The sequence below is a fragment of the Argopecten irradians genome, chromosome 14 (assembly GCF_041381155.1).
Source record: "Argopecten irradians isolate NY chromosome 14, Ai_NY, whole genome shotgun sequence".
In the NCBI taxonomy this organism is placed as follows: Eukaryota; Metazoa; Mollusca; class Bivalvia; order Pectinida; family Pectinidae; genus Argopecten; species Argopecten irradians.
The window spans coordinates 19,007,978-19,031,016 of NC_091147.1; the positions used below are offsets into that span (position 1 = coordinate 19,007,978).

At 32.8% G+C, this 23,039-nt stretch overlaps 1 protein-coding gene across 9 annotated transcripts in view; it reads left to right on the forward strand.

Moving 5' to 3' along the window:
* Window positions 1–261: 261 nt before the first annotated feature.
* The window catches only part of LOC138307432 (serine/threonine-protein kinase mig-15-like), a 90,186-nt gene continuing 67,408 nt past the window's right edge, over window positions 262–23,039 (forward strand). For 6 of the 9 annotated variants that reach the window (XM_069248178.1, XM_069248183.1, XM_069248187.1 and 3 more), the window contains exons 1-18: window positions 262–553; window positions 2,576–2,641; window positions 6,246–6,302; window positions 7,082–7,126; window positions 7,519–7,599; window positions 9,466–9,514; window positions 11,415–11,476; window positions 11,793–11,883; window positions 12,441–12,513; window positions 12,930–12,987; window positions 13,929–13,983; window positions 14,271–14,349; window positions 14,714–14,883; window positions 15,268–15,349; window positions 15,609–15,952; window positions 17,041–17,088; window positions 20,084–20,172; window positions 22,747–22,913. In XM_069248178.1, coding sequence (XP_069104279.1) covers window positions 494–553; window positions 2,576–2,641; window positions 6,246–6,302; window positions 7,082–7,126; window positions 7,519–7,599; window positions 9,466–9,514; window positions 11,415–11,476; window positions 11,793–11,883; window positions 12,441–12,513; window positions 12,930–12,987; window positions 13,929–13,983; window positions 14,271–14,349; window positions 14,714–14,883; window positions 15,268–15,349; window positions 15,609–15,952; window positions 17,041–17,088; window positions 20,084–20,172; window positions 22,747–22,913 — 1,676 coding nt within the window. In that variant the 5' untranslated portion in view covers window positions 262–493. The remainder of the gene's footprint in view (window positions 554–2,575; window positions 2,642–6,245; window positions 6,303–7,081; window positions 7,127–7,518; window positions 7,600–9,465; window positions 9,515–11,414; window positions 11,477–11,792; window positions 11,884–12,440; window positions 12,514–12,929; window positions 12,988–13,928; window positions 13,984–14,270; window positions 14,350–14,713; window positions 14,884–15,267; window positions 15,350–15,608; window positions 15,953–17,040; window positions 17,089–20,083; window positions 20,173–22,746; window positions 22,914–23,039) is intronic. The other 3 variants (XM_069248179.1, XM_069248184.1, XM_069248186.1) reach the window with 3 other exon arrangements.

A 23,039-nucleotide genomic window follows, 5' to 3' on the forward strand; every position in this document is an offset into this window, starting at 1 on the left:
AGCTTGCAATGCATGATATGATTTTACTCGGAAACCGCGATATTACAGACGTTGGAATTTTGATAAATGAAACAAAAAAATCATTGCAAAAAGTAATGCACTCGTCAGAAGAAAATTTTAAAATGGACTAAAGAAACCCGTTTTGTCCGGTAAACACATTTATTTGGGCTTGGTTCAAAAACCCAACCGCAAGGCTCGGGATGACCTCATCTTTCCCCCGGTGTAGTTCAGCGATGAGATTCCCTTCCTTTACCCACAATGCACCGTACCTGTCACGATACTTAACATTGTAAATATACATGTTAAGATAGACATTTCAAGGCAGGATTTTAGCATCACATCGGAGTATGGTTCATGTGTCGACTAACGATCTGATAGAATGACTTTTTAAGAACATATCTGGACAAAATCGGCCGTATAATATCGCTCGGTGACTGCATTTCCGAGCCGAGATATCAAGAGGAAACCCTGTGTTTTCGAATGAAGATCAAATATGGCGTCCACTCAGTCGGTGAACGTCAGTTTGGACGATATAGATCTCTCAAGTTTACGGGTAGGTACTTTATCTGATCAACAAACGGAGTCATATAAATATAAAAGCTGTATTATTTCTAACTATTTATCACTACACGAAGGCGATTTGTTTGAGATACCGCCCGGTAACATCTCCAGAATATTGAGAGACGAATCAGCTGACGAGAGGAAAATGACAACAAAGACTCGATTCAACCATGTCTTTTAGGGATCGGCGACAGAGAGCAGTTCAAATGGATGCGTTTGGAATTAATAAAATTCCTATTCTATCAGTTTATTTGTGGTTTATAGAGATTTTCTCAAACTGTAAGAATAAATCACTGTTTTTGCTCAAGTGACTCATGTGTGTGTCCCCACTCCTGTAGGAAGCACGTGTGGTTTGGCTGTGCACACGTGCATCACACGTGTGAAGTTAGGCCCATTGGCATAATAGTCGTTAGCCTAACTTAATCATGGGTGTACCATGTGTATAGATATACCATAACATCAAAGTTTCTTGTTTTAACAGATCCCAGACAGATATCAATAATGACAGACAATCCCAACGTCTTCGTGGACATTTGACCCTATCATCGCATTCACAGTCACAATATGTCCAGTACATCGAGAGAAAGAACAATATCTGATATTTCATTCATAAATGAAATATTTTCTTTTGTCATAGTAATTATAATGTGGCAGTGTTTCATTGTTAGATGTCGTGGAGAAAAAAAATCATCAGGAAAATAACAAAGCATAACTGTGTCAATTGCCAACCAACTGCTAATTGAACCCCACTCAGTTCACTGGTTCTCTACTTTACCAACTTGACTCTATCAAATTAGTAGAGCATGTTCATGCAATTACAACACCAATATAACAGGAAATCTAAATACAGAATAGAGGGGAGGGCCCATATACATCATGAATGTTCAATCTTTTCTTTTATTTAATTCAATATGTAATGTGCACACTTTTTGTCACTTCAGGATGCATGTATAGTGTTTGCCAATGTGGAGTTAACTAAAAGTAGGTCACTTACTGACCTACATTTTGACCTCTGACCTAGATTCAGTTGGGGACAGTTTCAAGCTCAATTTGATTGATTTAATTCAGTTGTGAAGTGAATCTTCCAGGGGTTTCATTATCTTTTATGATAGGCGGTATAATTGCAATTTCAGGGGGTACTTTTCTATACCATCTGTATGCTATCTTATGTAATTTAGACCAAATCAGACGGTACACCACAGCCAGGTTCAACCGGCAAAAAGTACCGCCTGATATTGAAACCCCTGGTCTTCACCTTTTAGGCCCTGACATTTCGGATGAAAGGGAGATTGGAGTTAGTAGTTTATATGACTGTATGTGTTACCTGTATCCTTGACTGTCCCATCCTATCCCATTATGTCCCATTCCCAGTATTCATGCAGGACCATGCAATCATGATCAGGGGTACCTTAATTATGAGTGCATATAGTTAAAACATTTCAAGTCCTCTCGGCAGTTGATTGCCAGCTGTATTGACCATATCTTGTGGGTCAATGGTTTTTTTCTGGGGCCTACACGTAAGGAAAAATCTTCTAATTCCCCCCCCCCCCCCCCTCCACCACCTCCTAAACCTGTTGCATCTTAAATGAGCCTGGCTGTTAATATTGTCAAACATATTTAGAGTCTGTAAAATACTACAAATACCTTTATTAAAATTAATATAGTTTAATTTGCTACTCCCTTTGTTTTAACGCCCTCGCCATGAAATGGATGACAATAACAAGTGTTACCATGCATGTGATGTCCTTCCTAGGCCTGTCATGTCACACTTTAATATAAATGGAAGCAGATCCATTTGAGGCATTTACCCTGGAAGACACATTTAGACTTTTCCAGTTCAAAGACTGGAATAGTCCATTTTGGAATTTTAGGGGTGAGTGAGTTGAAGACATAATATATCATAGTAGTTCACCAAATGTAAAATGACATCAATGATGAAAGCTAATTATAAATCTGTACCAGTTTCTACATTCTACTGTGTTAATTATCATGTGAATGATTTTATGTCTTTCAGGATCCTGCAGGAATTTTTGACCTGATAGAAGTTGTTGGAAATGGCACCTATGGTCAGGTGTACAAGGTATGTTGAGTGACCTATCTATAGAATCCTGCTGTGACCTTGACCTTCTGACTGTATACTCCAAAGTTCTGGTCATCAAGAGTATAATGATAATCAATCATGTAATAAATTTTCTAAAATATTGAAATTTTATTTTGGTCTTACCTTAAATAACTTATCAAAATTGCATCAGGGCCTATTCTGTAATACATTTCCGATTGTCGGGCCTGTATTACCCAGTTGGTAGCCAAATTTCCCAATTGGTTCATACCTGTACTTCAAGTCAACAGTTTGTGTAGATATGAAACATGAAAAATGACATTAAACACAAAAATTATTTCCTTTAAAAATATTGAATTTATACTCAATTATGAAAGCATGTTTTTAAAATGACCAAATTCCAATTGCTTGAATTGATCTGAAGTACCTGCAGTCTGGCGTTTGATGCTGGTAGGATAGGTGACCTGTCTAATTAGACTGGATATTCTTCAAATGATATTATTTCTTTTCACTGAAAAATGTTTTTATATGACTTAATTATATAATTCTGTGAACTGAGAAGTATCCTAATTGCTTTGCCAATAAGTTGTTTTTGATTTTAATTTGTATGTAATGTGACTTGGTAATGGATTTCTGGTCAAAATGAGTGGACAGTTGTGAAGTCATTATATTAGCAATATATGTTAGGACATTGGAAACCACTTAATGTCACATTGGTTAATGCCATTTTTTGCTTAACATAATTTTTTAACCTGACAAATGGAACATGACAAGTAAGATGATACCAATTTGTTATATACCAGATTTTACATCACCACATGTATAGGTCCTGCTCCATAAAAGCTTGCTGGCATGTCTTTATATAATTTCTTATAATTTCTTTATAATATTATAGATGGTGTTTTTTTTATCTTTAGTATTTCGCAGGATCCAGTTTTGTCTTATTAATGAAATATAATACATACAAGGGCGGGGTAGTGGTTAGCCTATATTAATTCCATTTCTTAGACATACATACGTACTGACAATTAGTCGATAGACTTTAGTCCATTTCTTAGACATAAATGAGTCTATAGTCCATTTCTTAGACATAATGAGCCTATAGTCCATTTCTTAGACCTTCATGAGTCAAGTATAGTCCATTTCTTAGACATACACAAGTCTTTAGTCCATTTCTTAGACATATATGAGTCTATAGTCTATTTCTTATACATACATGATCATATTGTCTATTTCATAGACATACATGAGTCTAGATCTATAGTCTATTTCTCAGACATACATCAGTCTATTGTCTATTTCATAGACATACATGAGTCTATATTGTCTATCATTTCTTATAGATACGTAATTACATATGAGCTTGTAGTTCATTTCTCTACTGGAGTCTTTAGTCCATGTCTTAAACATATGAGCCAGTATCTATCTGTTAGTCCATTTCTTGGACATACCCTTTAATTCTCTATACCCTATATAGCTTTATGTTACCAAACCCACAGACTGATGAGAAACTGTAGTGTTGTTGTTATGACTGTTGTGTATGGTGATGAGGTGTAAAGGAACCTTGACTCAGGGGCAATTAAGTATTTCTATCAGCGTAATTTCCAAGTGTTCTTTGATTAAAAGTAGAAATAATTAATGAATAAAGCATCAATATTCACCACTCACAGTGTACACTTTAACTAGTAGTATATATGTGTGGGTAGTTGGCTGTGTGTAGCTATCCTGCTGTTAGTATATATAGATATATATCTTGGAATCACACCTTAAATTCTTACAAGCAGGTATATATATGAAAACCCAGATGTACATTTGGCAAATGAGATTAAATGCTTGTTCAGACTAAAATGCTACATAAAAGCATAGTTCGAATTCAAGTGCATACATATTTTGTGGATTATCATAGGACCCAATAAATTTCTCCCTAATTATACAATGTATGTATGTACTATTTTATATTCTTTGACAATAATATTAATTTTTAAGTTGTTGATGTTTCCTTTAGCTTTGGACCAATTTTAGATTTAACTTATAAACCATTCAACTCATATCAGCTCAAAGACTATTGGTTATATGAAAGGATCAAATTATCAAAGAGGGCGTGATTTCCACATGGAATGTATCGGTGCTCTCCTTCAATAATATTTCAGTGAAATATTGTAAGAAGTTGTGCAAAAATCACATACCATATTCAAGGTAATTAACAACCAGGGCACTTAAAATTCAGCCATATTTTATCTCTTTCCATGCACATTAATCGGTCACAGTAAATATATATATATACCTTCTTTTCTTTTAAAAGACTCACAAGTTCGTGTAAATTGGAATATAATGTTGATGTTTTATATGCATTACACAGTTGTAAAATATTGTTAAAATCCATGGGAGGACCGGGGCATTTATATAACTTCATCTCCTCCAGAAGAGGGGAGGAGTGCTTATAGGGGGAAGGAAGGGTGCTTATAATTACAAGGAATATGGTCAATTAAGATAAATTTTATTTTACATTGATTCCAAAACAAGTATGTATAATATTCGGCTCATAATCAGATGTAAGTGTGAGATGGATTAAGAGAGGTAGATGGAATGTTCCAAGGAAACCCACGTGATATAGATCTGTGATCCTTAACCTTGTTACATACATGTTGGGGATCAAACCATTGCTGAATATGTGAAAGGCGAGTGAGTGGCTACACCAACTTGAATGTTGAAAAAAAAACAAAACGAAAAAATAGATCACACTCATTAGAGAAAATGTGAAAGCTAAAATGGGTAGCAGATTGTATAAGTAATTAGCCATTGAGATCTGCATTAATATAATCAATTGTCAATTGTAGTTATACTAACTGATTCAGACAATTCTTCTATCAAATATATTAATATTCTAATAAAACTTCGTTCACCCAACTACATATGGCCACCAGCACTAGCTAGAGTCAAAATTAAAAATTTAACAGGTGGTCGAACTGTGGGTAAATCTGCTTGTGGTCTATAGCTGTATAAATATCCGATGTAGTTTTATCTCTGTGTGTTATAAGTATAGGGAATCCAATGATACAGTAGCTAGTTCAGGGCCCTGTGTAGTAGTACATACACAGGTTTGCTTCTAACTAGGCCTGTATATATCTGTATTAAATCCTGGACCATGTTAAATTTCTCGTCTATATGCCAGGCCCAGAAGAGTACTTTGTGTATTTGTGAAAATTGACACGTGCAGTGAACTTTATGCACTAGTAGAAGCTATCCTTTCTTGGATGTTTATGTAGGCATAGATCCGATTTACACAATATCTAAATGTTGTAGGGCTAAATTGTGGATTAAAAGCAAATAGCCAAAAAAGTTAAATAGATTAATTATAATTATATAAATAGAAAAAATGAATTAAGAAATCATACAATTAAAACACATGATAATTTGCCTAGGCCAATTAGATAACAAACAGCTTGTAATTAGAGATATATTGTATTGAACGGTATTTATTTCTTGCAACAAAGCTGTGCAGGTCTAAAATTTTCTTTTGAGCAGTGACATCTTGAAGTTGAGCTGTTCTATACTTACATCTTAAGGCTAATATTGTTTTTCCTAATTCACTGGAAATTAAAATGAATTCTTTTGATAATTCCAGGGGCGTCATACAAAGACCGGTCAGTTGGCTGCCATCAAAGTAATGAATGTTACAGAGGTAAGACTGAAAGCTATTACACTAGAAACTCATGAATTCAAGTCAATAGAATTTTCTGAACAGCAATAATAATTTTGTGTATTTTTTTAATGTAATATACATATATCTGTCTGATTTATTTATGGGGTGCGGTGGCCGAGTGGTTAAGATGTCCTGACATACTACCACAAGCCCTCCACCTCTGGGTTAAGAGTTCAAATCCCATGTTGGGCAGTGCCAGGTATTGACCGCTGGTCAGTGTTTTTTCTCCAGGTACTCCAGCTTTCCTCCACCAATTAGTCTGGCATGTCCTTATATTATATGACCCTAGCTGTACACATGTTAGGACGTTAAACTATCAAAACCAAAAAACCAAACTGATGTATTGTTTTATATTGCACTATTAGTATATTTACTGTAAAACACGGTTATGATGAACCTCTATAGCTAGGGGACCAACAAAATGATTTTATACTGTACATATATTACACGAAACCCTGAATTGGAATTCAAATCAATAGTAACTATGAATTCTTTGGAAGCGTATTCATTATAAACATGTTTTACTCTATACTATATAAATCAACGTATTTTCGAGGTAACATAATTTTGTGTTCATACCTAAAAAATTTTTAACAGCAATTTAACTTCATCATCTAATCCTCTAGTGATTTACGTATATACCTGTATTTGAAACATTTTCGTGGTAATTTGTTTTCACAATTTCTTTATACCCACGAAATATAAATTTAATTGCACAAAAATAAGTTTATTTACAGTATGTCTTTCATCTGTTGTAGGATGAAGAAGAGGAAATCAAGCTTGAAATAAATGTTTTGAAAAAAGTAAGTACGTTTAATGCATACCTAACCAGCTTCTGTTGTCAATGATGCGATTATCAGTCCTCAGATCTAGATCTGACAAATGTTTGTAGAGGTACTACAAATGCTACATGTTTCTATATGAATTTGCTCATAATTTATACAGCCTAGAAAAAATACAATTGGCATTTATTATTTACGCAAAACTAATTTTACAACCTGAGAAAAATACAATCAATGAAATATGTTTGTGGAGAACAAAAATTAAGTTTAAACACAGAACCCCATCTTTAAGAAAATCCTCAGTTTTCCTGCTGATATTGACATTGCTCTAAGTATGTGGTTTGTGGCATAAACCTTTTTTGAACATGAAGTAGGCAATGTTTATCTGAGTGTATTTATTTATTTTGTTCCAGTTCTCCAATCACAGAAATATTGCTACATACTACGGTGCTTTTATAAAGAAGAGCCCGCCCGGCAAGGACGACCAGTTATGGGTATCATCAGATTATCTTATTTCTTAATTACAAACATTATATATAGCTCTGGGTATCATCAAATCATCTTATTTCTTAATTACAAACATTATATATATAGCTATTGGTATTATCAGATTATCTTATTTCTTAATTAAAAACATTATATACAGCTATGGGTATCATCAAATTATCTTATTTCTTAATTACAAACATTATATATAGCTATGGGTATCATCAGATTATCTTATTTCTTAATTACAAACATTATATATAGCTATGGGTATCATCAAATTATCTTATTTCTTAATTACAAACATTATATACAGCTATGGGTATCATCAGATTATCTTATTTCTTAATTACAAACATTATATACAGTTATGGGTATCATCAGATTATCTTATTTCTTAATTACAAACATTATATATAGCTATTGGTATTATCAGATTATCTTATTTCTTAATTACAAACATTATATACAGCTATGGGTATCACCAGATTATCTTATTTCTGAATTACAAACATTATATACAGCTATGGGTATCATCAGATTATCTTATTTCTTAATTACAAACATTATATACAGCTATGGGTATCATCAGATTATCTTATTTCTTAATTACAAACATTATATATAGCTATGGGTATCATCAGATTATCTTATTTCTTAATTACAAACATTATATACAGCTATTGGTATTATCAGATTATCTTATTTCTTAATTACAAACATTATATACAGTTATGGGTATCATCAAATAATCTTATTTCTTAATTACAAACATTATATACAGCTATGGGTATCATCAGATTATCTTATTTCTTAATTACAAACATTATATACAGTTATGGGTATCATCAGATTATCTTATTTCTTAATTACAAACATTATATACAGTTATGGGTATCATCAGATTATCTTATTTCTTAATTACAAACATTATATATAGCTATTGGTATTATCAGATTATCTTATTTCTTAATTACAAACATTATATACAGCTATGGGTATCACCAGATTATCTTATTTCTGAATTACAAACATTATATACAGCTATGGGTATCATCAGATTATCTTATTTCTTAATTACAAACATTATATACAGCTATGGGTATCATCAGATTATCTTATTGCTTAATTACAAACATTATATATAGCTATGGGTATCATCAGATTATCTTATTTCTTAATTACAAACATTATATACAGCTGTATGTATCATCAAATAATCTTATTTCTTAATTACAAACATTAACAGCTATGGATATCATCAGATTATCTTATTTCTTCATGATAAACACAGAACAAATGTTGATCGTGTACCTAGCATCACCGGAGTTCCACGGTTGACCACACCACACTACACTATACTTACCACTGATACGTAGCATAGCCTAGTGCGATCAACTGTGGGTCTCTGGAGGTGTGAACTAAGGGACAATACTGTTCTGATTAATGATGACCCCGTGCACAGCCAGGGCTATTTACATTTGTAGAATGTGTTTGTTGTAGCTGATGGCTAGCGTCAATAAATAAATAGTAGGTCTGTGTTTACCATCAATAGAAGTCAAAGTAATGTATTAGTTAACTAATCAGGACACAAATGGAACAGGACAGACTGGTTCATTTCTCAGTTGTCTGAATGTCTTCCTCAAATCATCTCTTTTATGTATAAGCCCTGTTTCAATAGAATCTTTGTTCCATGTCATAACATAAAAAATTTAAGTTATAACATCAAAATTGAATGATTTTGTTTATGAAATTTTAGATAAATGTAATTATAATGGAACTATCTGTATTGTAGTGATAATCATTGATTTTAACACAAAAACAGTAAACGCTGTAAACTTATATATGTTACACACCTTAATGTTATATTTCAGCTGGTCATGGAGTTCTGTGGAGCAGGTTCAGTCACAGATCTAGTCAAAGGTTGGTACACAAACTCTTTACAGTCGAGATTGTCTGAGCGACCCCCTGTATGTAGCGACTCCCTGTCTTATGTGACCTTACTTTAGACCCCCAAACGTATTTTGCTATATAATGGGTCTGTTTTCAGCGACTCCCTGTCTTACGTGACAAGCGACCATGTTTTTGCGACCCAAACATCATAAAAAGTCTGTCTTGAGCAATTTTTCATTCACCCGAGGCCATAATTATGATAGATAAAGAGGTGTGAACATCGAACTAAACATTGACTGTTGACTACGATAAGAGTACATTACTGTGTAACCAGTTTTGACGGATCATGAAAGATCGTTTTTTTTCCACAAAATTTTGCCTTAAACTATTAAAGATGCTCCACCGCCGAGAGAGCATAAATGATATTCATCATTTGAATAATAATTGGTGTTTAATCGTGTACATATATGCCTAATTAAGACAAAAAATAACATAAATTAATCTGTTTCGCCTTTGATGCATGCGCAATCAGTACTTCATTCCATATAGAATATAGTGCCATGGAATTTTTTCGGGATGCAAGTAATTATCTTTTCATATTTTTAACTTGAAGTAAGATTAGAAGTTCAAACTTTTCAATGGTGGTAATGGTGTAAAATAAGTAACTGAAGAAAAACACAAACTCGTCTGCTCCTGTTTTTGATAGTGAAAAAATACCATTTGTCAGCGGTGGAGCATCTTTAAAGAGGCTAGATATCATTAAGATTTTTCTCAATACTAAACAATGGTAAACATTGACAATTAATAACAGAACACGTTAAATAAATAGGCATGTTTTATTTTGCCTACCATATCATCCTTGGCGTGGGTGACTCTTGTTTTGTACATGGCATTTACGACCAAACATAATTTCGTTGTTTGATATGAGTTAACAGTCATTATAACTGCCATCCCAAACTCAGAAACCCTATATTTTCTCCAAACGTTTCTCATAACACCAAAATGTCTTGTAAAAACAAATGCACACGACTTTGGCTTCTGTAATGGCCGCCATTTGGTAGCAGTGTACAGTAGATTTGTAAAATTCAGCAAAATAAAGCACAGGTTTTAAAATTTTACCTCTACTGTACAGTAGTAATGTTTTTTAATTTACATAATATCTGCAATTGTTTTGCAATTGTTGTTTTCGGACAAGTGTTGGGTTTTTTTTTTCCAAGCCTGAAAAACCATAACACACAATTATATTTTTTAATTGCAAAAAATGAGATTTTTAACCCAAAATTACATCCTCTCCAGATAGAATTTTTTCTTGAATGTATGTCTGCTTGTAATTTGTAACTAGATCTAAATGATTTTTAATTGAAAAAAAAAAAAAAAAAATTCATTTTTGTTTTATTTTTTTTTATATTGTTATTTTTTATTTATTTTTAAAAAAATCAGGTAATTGATATATTTATAATGAAGAATAAATTTACAGACAATTAAAAGACAGATTTTTGTAGTGATGTTGCGGATGAACTTGGACTGCCTTAATTGACTCCCTGTCTTATGTGACTTTTTTGTGATGGTCCCTTGGAAAGTCACATAAGACAGTCTCGACTGTATATATCTAGTCAAAAGTTGGTACACAATTTCTCTATCTTTATTTAAAATGACTCCATCTAGTCAAAGGTAGGTACACGAAAACTCTATATGTATCTAGTCAAAGGTTGGTACACAAACTCTATATGTATCTATTCTGTCTTTGCATATTACAGAGTTACCTGCCTTGTGGGTAGGTAGTTTTTGTGATGTCATTTCGTGAGGGAAATCCACGTCATTTTCTTTGAAAAGTATGACGTTATGCTCCCAAACACATGATGTCACAATCAATAATATGTTTGGACTGTTTGTTATTTAAAAATTAATATGTTCGGACTGTTTGTTACAGCCACGAAGGGAAACTCGCTAAAGGAAGAGTGGATCGCCTACATTGCCAGAGAAATCCTTCGGGTGAGTAAAGAGTAATTTTCTCCCATACTTTTTAGAGATATTCTGTGTAATTATTTTATATCAATACATCAGATAGTTGTCAAATAAATATGGTATAAACTACTTTGCTCCTGATTTAATGTTAAGTGATCATGGTCTATTTGTACAGAACACCTCAAAAATGAGGAATTTTTCAAGCTAAGCATTGTCTGTGGGAAAAAAATCTCAGTCCTCAATAAGATTTATAACATCAAACTTATGTCTGCACTTTTTCAAAACCATAAGACATGAAGTTGTACCTATTTGATCTGACTTTATTTTTGCCTGTTGGTTTCAGGGACTCGCTCATTTACATGGAAACAAAGTCATACACCGAGATATAAAGGGTCAGAATGTTTTACTGACAGACAACGCCGAAGTTAAACTAGGTAAGAATATCTTCACACTGGACACAGAGTTGTTTGAAAGGAATTACAGCAAATAACTTTTGCATTGATTATTATTTGCAAGGACTGATAATTAACTTTGGCTCATGCAGAATTTATATGAAAATGAATTCATCCCAAATGAAAATATTTAGAAAAAGAAGAATAAAAATGGTGCTCCAAAATTATATTGACTCTAGCGATTTTATATTAATGAGTTTGACTGTATAAAAGGCCTCATGAATGTGATTACTTATGAAGATATATATCTTATTTATCAATTCTTATATAAAAAAGTATTTTATAGTATAGAATATAGAACTTTCTGAATTTACAATAAAAGGAATGAAAAGATGTTATTCTTCATGGTAGAGAATAACATGAAATCATTTAAAATCATTCTCTTAAAAAATAAAAGTAGTAACTCTTTGACATTGGTTAAAGATAAATGCATATATAATATGACATCACAAAGGGCATAAATTTGTGTGTGGAGACAAAATATTGTATGACGTTTTTACTGAATGACATTCTCTTTCATGTACATGTTTCTGTTACAGTTGATTTTGGTGTGAGTGCTCAGCTTGATAAAACAATAGGTAGAAGAAATACGTTTATAGGGACACCGTATTGGTAAGTTTTACTGTCAAATAATTATAAAAAACAACTTTTTTTATAGAATCTAGATTTATGTGACTGAAATATTGCTGTAACTTCAATTCATCTCATCTAATAACTGTATGACGCTTTATAAAGATAAATTCACTCTGTCAATATTTTCAGTTTACTACAAGGGGGCATATTTGCGGGGGTTAAATTTTACAGTTCACCAGTTCCTTGAATTCTTTGAACAATTGCGCAAAATTTAGTAGCCGAAAAAATGTTGGTTTACACTACATATGTTTTAAGTAATCAAATGAAAAGGATTCGCCTGGATTACGTTGTTAAACTTTAATCAAACAATATTTGATATTTGAGACTTTGAAGGATTTGTAAAATGTAGTTACCAATTTTTACACGTTCGTAAAATTAGCATTTCTGAATTACAGGATGGCCCCTGAAGTGATAGCCTGTGATGAGAATCCTGATGCGACGTACGATAACAGGGTATGTACCTGTAAAGTGAGATAATGTTAGGTTTGTGGAGCTCCTAGTCTATTGACAGTTTGACTAGACAAAACCAGGTGATATCGTTTCTATGGTAATGCGACAATTAATTTAAGGTCCTAATAACAGCCAGAGTCATTTAACGATGTGCCAGGTTAAAATGTTGGAGGAAAGCCCCAGAAAAAAACTACAAACTAGTCTCCAGTACCTGGCAACTACCCCACATGAGATTTGCACTGGTGACCTTGATGCGGGGGGTTTGTGATAACACTTGTATGTCAGGACATCTTAACCACTTGGCTACTGTTGCTTAACTAGGGGCAACTGGCAGAAGGGGTTAAACCTACTGAAATTGTTCTGCTTGGATTGAGTTACTGAAGCTGTATGTTTTCACTTGTATCATGAAGTAGGATAAATCTAAAGTTTAGAGTTATCTCCCATGGATAAAGGTCTCAAGGCTTGGCAGGCATCTGTAAAAACACAATGGACAAAATCTAATGGTTATACTACCATGTTAGGTTCAAATGATTTGATCACTGTTAACAAAAATCATACAACAATATTGATGATATGTTACAGCATTGAGAGTATGTGTATTTTGTTTAACCTTCCATGTCAATACTGTTCATTTAGGAATACTAGGAGCTCTGTAAATTTTAATGAATAGGGAATTTCTATATAATAATGAATATCATCAACCATGAAAATTAAGTTCACATAATTTTTGTGAAACAGATGAAAGTAATGATCACCCCCCTTCTCCCACAAAAAAACCTTTTGACTCAAAGATACTTCTTATTGCCTAGTGTATATATATGGTCGTACATGTAATTTGAATTGTTTGTTGATTTCAGAGTGACCTGTGGGCCTTAGGAATTACATCTATTGCCTAGTGTATATATATGGTTGTACATGTAATTTGAATTGTTTGTTGATTTCAGAGTGACCTGTGGTCCTTAGGAATTACATCTATTGAATGTGCTGAGGGTAAACCACGTAAGTTTCAATTCTAAAACACAAAATTTAGATCAACAGAATACATTGAAATTAAAGATTTTTGCAGCTTTGTTCATTTATATCTTGCGGTCATGATATTGATTTCATGCAATCAGAACTTATGGTGTGATAGTAAGTGTAAAAAACAAATTTTGTTACATTTATAATCCTGTTGACATATCTACCACAAAAAACAATGGAAGTGTGTACAATATGAGTGTTTCATATCTATAAGAACCCTATAATCTTCTATATGAAAGTCAGCGTTGTGTTTCTTGTTTTTAAAGCTCTCTGTGATATGCATCCTATGAGGGCCTTGTTTCTCATACCAAGAAATCAACCTCCTAGATTAAAGTCATCCAAATGGTAAGACTCTAATCCCTTTTTGTGCTGTCGGTGAATCCATTATTGTGAATTCATTTTTTTAGGTATTTTTGAGGTCCTGTCTCCAAGTACTAACTGTTACTGGTTTCTTCATTTTGAAACACTGGAGAAATTGGTCACTTGCCATCCAGAGCATCTCAAAGGCTTCAAGTTAAATTTGTTTCAGAAATTTTGTGCGAGTAGTCATCAGTATATAACAGGTTTGGTAGAAAATGGAATTTTAAAAACTAAAATTTTTGTTCTTTTTGGTGTAAATGAATGTTTATGTTTTCAAAATTAAAAATGTGTTTATGCCATTCTACTTTGACTATATCTCAGACTTGATGCTTGACTTCTGTTTCAACAGGTCGTCTAGATTTTCAAACTTTGTAGAGACTTGCTTAATGAAAGATTACACACAGAGACCCAACACAGAACAACTTTTAAAGCACACATTTATAAAAGACCAGCCAACAGAAAGACAAGTACGCATACAGCTCAAAGATCACATCGACAGACACAAAAAGAACAAACGTGGTACGTAGATAGCTGTGATGATATGAATAAAGGTGTTTGTCTAGCTCAATGCTGATATATGCATAAATAAAAAAAAAATGAAATGGAATAATGATATTGTAAACTTACTATGGCAATCAAATTTTGCTCACAAACACTCTTGAACAGGTCAGCTCAATTATAAATATACCATTACAGTTTTATAAACCAGATACTGATAACAAATGAGTTCAAATTTGCTGTGAAATATGTACACTTACGGTAATAATTTCAAATTTGCTGTAAAATAAGTACAATTACAGTAATAATTTCAAATTTGCTGTTTAATCATTTAAGGTTTGTTGTAATTTCCATTATAATGTTGAAATAAGTTGATGTGTAATATACATAAAATAAAATTTGTAGTTGACGATCACGATACAGAATACGAATATGAAGGCAGTGATAATGAAGAAGAGGAGGAGAATGCTATGCCTGGTGAACCAAGGTAATATACAATTACTGAATGGCCATGAGGAGGAACTAAGTTTTGTCAACCTGTGTAAGGTTTACCAACATCATATAGCAGTGAAAATATTCCCAATATTTCATAAGTGTTATTTTGAAAGTTGCATGCAAATATGAATTCAAAACTCTTGCATAAATGTCAATATTTAGTTCATGCTTTCTCAACCTTCGTTTAAAACTTAATTTATTAAGTATTTTTAACCGAGGAATTGTTTATAGCAACAACTTTTTCTTCACAGTTCAATATTACAAATACCTGGTGAATCAACATTAAAAAGGAACTTCCAACTTATCCAACAACGAGAAGGCCGCCAGCCCAATGCACGACCCCCGCCTCAGCAACAAGCCAAGCAGCACAAGGACCATCGTCATGGTCAAGGTCATCATCATCACCAAGGTCATCATCATCCTCAAGGTCACCATGGCCATCCCCAGCAACAGAATCGTGGGGCCCCACATGGGGGCCAGCACCGCCCTCCATCCTCCCATCAGGCTTGGCCAGTCTCCAGTCATTTCCAGGCTCAGCCTATCCCCGCCGTACAGCAAATGCCTAAACAAGTCCCTAAACAGTCCCAGTATATAGGTAAGTGTAGGGTCTATCTCTAACATTCAACATGGCTGCCATTTTCAAAATAGGGAATTATCTGCTCTTGTAAATAGATGTTGATCCTTAAAAGTCATACAATAATTTTCCGGAATGTTTTTAAAGATTTTTTCAAGAAAATTCTTCATACTGAAACATCAAACTCCTGCATATAAAGGCGAATAACACTGAATTCACAGAGATGATGACGGACCTCCCTCCATGAAGTCTGTACAGGAAAGTTGGATTAGAATCAATCTGGCTCAAGTATAATATATGAAAAACTGTTAAATCTTGAAAACTTTTGAAAGTTACAATATTTTGTTTCTGATACAAAAATTACTTTTATAGGCATAATTTTGCAAAAATAAAGCCATCATTAGTCCCAGTTATAACTCTTTCGCATGGTGTGAATTTTTTTATATGATTAGCATGTTGTTTACATCATACAGGGTACTAATTAATAAACTTTCTTCTTATTGCTGCTTTGTTCCTTGGAAGATTTCAATGATGATTGATACAATTATGACTCATAATACTGTTAAGTTCTGTAACAGGGATTTCATCTCGTTTATAAATATATGTGAGAACCATTATCACAGTTCAAACCTCATCTCACACACTGCTTCCTTTTATAACTTAAATGACTTTTTTTGTATGATTTTGGTAAGGACTTGTTTTACTTGATCCCATTATAAAAATCTCAAACCTCCTGAGTGTCTAATGAGAAAAATATGTCAAAAATCCATCGGAAAATAAAAAGTTAAATTATACTTGCATGTAATCACATGGAATTTATTTAACATAAATACTATTATTAAACTATCATTTCACTTATAAAGTACTAGGCATGAACCAAACCCTGACAATATTTGAGCTTGGCTTTTTTTATGATATAACTATAATAAAAGCTACGATTTCACAAATTGCATCCTTTGGATGACCGCTGTGGCCGAGTGTGAACTTTGTGTGTTACATATAATAACCTTGACCTATGTATTTATATATGTGTATGATAACGAACGCATTTCTATTGGCTACAATTAACCTCTGACCTCATGCTCTGTTTTGACATTCCTTTCTTCTAGAAGAGGAGGATGAGGATGATGAGGAAAATGATGATGATGATAATGAAGGTGACTGATTGCACAGATTAGATTCCCTCCCCGGTTTGATCCCCCCGTCACAGCTATAATTAGCTTTTCAGTGTATCTATATGCAGTTGGCTTAGTGGTTTGGTTTCACTTTACAGTAAAAGCTCTCATTATTTTTCTGTGATTATCTGCAGAGAGTAAGCCTGGAAACAGTGTCAGGAATATTCATTAACTTTACAGAATTTCCTAAACTTAATATTCCCATATAGAAAACATTACGGAAATTATAAAGGAAAAATAATTTAGTTAGGGAGTAGTTAGGGAGCTTTCCTTAAAATCTGTAATGGTTTCCTATGGAGAATTTTAAGTAAAGAAATTCCCTAAAGTTAAAGGGCCACTACCTTTCCGAAACGGCTTTTAATTTTGAAAATAGGAATGTAAAACGAGATCAATAATTTTGTAGAGTCGCAGAAGTTATTAACTATACGTTTACTAGCACACTTATCATCGCCTTCAGAACTGTTTAATTAGAAGAAATAAAATGTTAATTTTTATAACGCGGGTCGTTTTATGTTTCCCGCCGTCGTCCTCAATGCCGCTCGGTAGTTGACTATCACTGCACCAGACGACAAAACAGCGAAATGAATCTCCCCTGTTATCGTACATTAAACAGGAAATCTTGCATATTTTTGGTGTTGTAACCTCATCTTAAGCCATCGATATATATATTCTTTTGTTATAAATGTTTTTAAGAAACCTTTAAATTTTGCTCCGGAAAGGTAGTGGGCCTTTAAGGAATGTTTGTGAAACAGGGACCATCCATATATAACTTAAATTGTAGATAGAACAATAAATGACACTTTATAGCCAGTTATTTTGTGTGTTAAAACATTATAGATTTGGACTAAAAAAGAAAATTGAGTTTTGCACATTGGCTATAAGAGCATAATTATATTACACTTGTAATCCATATCTTAATTGTTTATGGATCAAATTTTCGTAACCATAACAATACCTTGCGAATCAATGAAAAAATCAACGCGCCGAAAAATAGCATAGGTAAAGAAAAAACCTGATGTATGCTGCTTGGGTGTGAATTATGGCAACAGAATATACCAAATTATTTTTTAAGTGAAAATCACAGCAAATTGATGAGAGCTAAAAGGGAGACAACTCTTTACCATTTTTGGATGCATGGGGAACTTCTGGGTCATTAGAATGGTATCTAATGTGTATTGGTTGTGGTAATTTTAATTTTTTTTTTTTTTTTTTTTAAATATGGAATGACACTTTTATATAATTAAAAGACAGCTTTATAAAATAGTTTTGTATTTTAGTATTCTGAATATAAACATGAATTGTGCTTTCCGGTATATGTTGAGTCCATCATTAGGTAGCATTTCCTAGTTGTTGGTACTAGACCTTGGTGGAATAGCAATGAGCAACATGCTATTGGGCCTGTGCTATTCATTTATGTTAATCATTGTTTTATTTTAGTGATTTTATGTAAATTTTATGTTGATGCCCCTTTGATAGAAACATATATAGCCTATTATATTGCTTTTTGCCTTGTGGTATTAGCCATTTAAAAATGGTAGGATTTTTATTTTTGCGGTACACTTTTCTATGTGTATCATTTAGTTTTTATCAAGATAATGCTCCCTGCATTTACATTTATACCAGTGCTTATGAATATATATGATGGTTGTTGGGTTTGCATGTTATATATATTATATACATGAAGCACATATTCGCTTCATTCCTATATAAATTGAATGATAATTGTGAATGCCTCTAATAAATACTGAATGCCTTCCCCTATATCAACTTCTGCATGCTGATATGTGTATGGGTTAGATTTAGAATATGATTGACCTTATATTTTACTATAGAAAGAAAATTGAGTTCATTTAATTAAGAAAAAATGAAGAAATCATGTATTCTGTTCACTTAATGGGATTAGAAATTCTTTTGATACAATTTTTAAATTTTGCTACAATTACCCAATTATAAAATTGAGTGGTGTTTCATATTTAGATCTTTATTCTTTGAACTAGTTAAATAGCATACAGCTAAGAGATAGCAATTATTCAAAGTTGAATTTTACATAAATAAGAAACACATGTGAATATATACTAGTCAGAACTGATGTAATCAGTGAAGAATTCAAATGTTCAATGTGGATTTTTATCTAAGGAGAACAATAATATGGTTGATTAGGAAAAGTAAGGCTGTCAGTTCCTTTTCCCTGTAACATTGTGGTGATTTTAACCATATGTTGGTGATGATATTGATTTCACTCTTATTGATCGGTTTGCTGACTATTATCTTGATTTCACTATCTGTTGCTGTGCTAATTTCCTACCATTTGCAATGTGTCACTGACTATCAGCATGGTTCTCAAGATTAAGTTTTGAACTGATAATGATAATCCCACAACAAATTAGGGGAGGGGGGGGGGTAGGGATGGGGGTGGGGATGGGTATACTGGATTCAGGTTGTCCTTGTGTGGACACAACATGTACTATTGACCGTCTACTTCGCGTTTTTAAGAGTTATGCCCCTTTGTTACAAACAATTAAACAACTACTCCTCCTGAGCTACTGTAGAGGTTTCAATGAAACATGGTGGCAATAATCCTTATAGTTAAGATGTGTGTAATTTATATTTGGGACAAATTACTACCTCCCCCCTCCCCATTCTCCCTTTATAATTTGGCCTGGATGACAGTTCTAGTTGAGATAAGTCTACCACTTAATACTAGGAATACTGGGTATTTTTGTGTCATGTTTATCTAACCTTTTCTTCCTTTGAAAGAAAAGTGTTCTTTCTTAGAAATCTTTTTTCTAATGTCCTTGGGCATCAAACTTCTTTACAAAATAAAATTTTCATAAATGTTGGAGATGATATAGGATAAACCACAATTATATCTGAAATGTTCTTGAAATAAAGGTATTTCTGAAAACCTTGATCATTGATGATGTTAATACTGTTATACTTTACAGTGCTTGTATTTATTGCCATGGTCTTGTTTCAGTAGTTCAAGACAACAGGCCACAAAGTTCAAAACACGGTCATGGCGATCCAAGAGGTCAGGGTTTCCGAGGTCCTGTTCAGAAACCTGAGGTAAGTTAATGAGTCGGTTACAATTTTTGATGATAGTCTGTACAACTGAAATATATACTGGGGTTTATGTATTCTTGTTTCCTTGTATCACTCAAAATTCAGAGGGTATCACCATATTCGCTGTTATTAGCTTCCAGGGTGCTTAAGAAATTGTAACAAAGGGGTATGCTTATTAGTGAACCAAAATTTAAGTTGTGGACAAACAAATGTTAGCCATATTTTAACTCTTTTTGCACTCATGACACATTATGCTGTTACAGTAAGCATTTTGATATTTGAGACACATTATTATGTCGTGATTTACATGTAAAAGACTCACAAATTTAATGTAATATTGGATATATACAATGCTGATGTTCGTGGCATCACATGTTGTAAAACAATGGTAAAGCCATGGGATGGGGGCATTTATATAGCTTCAATAGAGCGAATACAAGTTTTCTTCAAGAGATCAATGATCAAGAAGAGAATGTGTGTGGTCATAACTCTGGGTAATCGAGGATAAGAAAAAACAGTTATGAAAAATAGACAAAACCTTTTCACTGTATATGAGAATACATTGTACAAGATTACACTTATGAGAATACATTGTACAAGTTTACAATTATGAGAATACATTATACAAGATTACAATTATGAGAATACATTATACAAGATTACACTTATGAGAATACATTGTACAAGTTTACAATTATGAGAATACATTATACAAGATTACAATTATGAGAATACATTATACAAGATTACAATTATGAGAATACAGTGTACAAGATTACAATTATGAGAATACAATGAACAAGATTACAATTATGAGAATACATTGTACAATATTACAATTATGAGAATACATTGTACAAGATTAGAATTATGAGAATACATTGTACAAGATTACAATTATGAGAATACAATGAACAAGATTACAATTATGAGAATACATTGTACAAGATTACAATTATGAGAATACATTGTACAAGATTACACTTATGAGAATACATTGTACAAGATTACAATTATGAGAATACATTGTACAAGATTACAATTATGAGAATACATTATACAAGATTACAATTATGAGAATACATGGTACAAGATTACAATTATGAGAATACGTTGTACAAGATTACAATTATGAGAATACATTATACAAGATTACAATTATGAGAATACAATGAACAAGATTACAATTATGAGAATACATTGTACAAGATTACAAATATGAGAATACATTGTACAAGATTACTATTATGAGAGTACATTGAACAAGATTACAATTATGAGAATACATTGTACAAGATTATAATTATGAGAATATATTGTACGAGATTACAATTATGAGAATACATTGTACGAGATTACAATTATGAGAATACATTGTACAAGATTACAATTATGAGAATACAGTGTACAAGATTACACTTATGAGAATACATTGTACAAGATTACAATTATGAGAATACAGTGTACAAGATTACAATTATGAGAATACATTGTACAAGATTACAATTATGAGAATACATTGTACAAGATTACAATTATGAGAATACATTGTACAAGATTACAATAATGAGAATACATTGTACAAGATTACAATTATGAGAATACATTGTACAAGATTACAATTTTGAGAATACATTGTACAAGATTACAATTATGAGAAATTGAGAATACATTGTACAAGATTACAATTATGAGAATACATTGTACAAGATAACAATTATGAGAATACATTGTACAAGATTACAATTATGAGAATACATTGTACAAGATTACAATTATGAGAATATATTGTACAAGATTACACTTATGAGAATACATTGTACAAGATTACAATTATGAGAATACATTGTACAAGATTACAATTATGAGAATACATTGTACAAGATTACAATTATGAGAATACGTTGTACAAGATTACAATTATGAGAATACGTTGTACAAGATTACAATCCCCTTTCCCTGTCCTTTATACTGATCTCACATTCTGTCGACTTTCTGCCTAAAATATCTTTCTATTTTTTGTGTGCTAACAATTTTGTTAATCCGGTGACAACAGTTGGCATGGCAACAGTGTTTGGTAAGTATAATTTGTGGAGTAGATTAAGCATGGATAGACTGATGGACGTCAAATGTTGGGAGGTTTAATGTATCTAAGGTTACACAACATGATTGCGTTTTTATGAGCAGATTTTTGATGAATTAAGGTAAATGACCATATATCTTGGATCAGTAGACTTTTTTGGGGGACTAGACTTTCTGTGGTGGTTTGACATTGTGACATGACTTTGGATGGCAAACTTAACTTAGGTAATCAAATGATTGGTTAGTAGTAATTTGAATTTGTTTGATAAGATTTGAAATGGATAGAGTCTGAGTGCCAGACTTTTTGAGTTATTTTAGTCAAATGTTTCGTTAATGTTTAAATCCAAACTATCGTGGATATAAAGAATTCGAAATAGTTAGAGCTGATAGAATGTGTGCTTAGAATGCTTTTCAGTATGCAGGTAATTATCGATTTCAATGTAAAACAAATCAAGGTTTTATAAGACATGTGTATGCCTAATTCTATCTTGACAGGACCTTGATGCCCTCGCTGCTCAGCTGAACGAGTTAGGTGGGGCGGAGGAGAGACGAGCCCAAAAGGTGATTGTGGTCGATGATGAGGACGACGAAGAGGAGGAGGAAGAAGACAACACAGTCAACAGAGATGGTACATTACTGGCTTCAGAGCCTGCCAGACCTATGTAAGTATGGCCAGGTCAAGGCTACAGATTTATAAAAAAAGAAAAGGTCCAGGTGGTGATCAAGGTCGTAGATCTAGAAAAAAAAGGTGAATTCCAGATCATATATATTAGAAAGGATTTACAAAC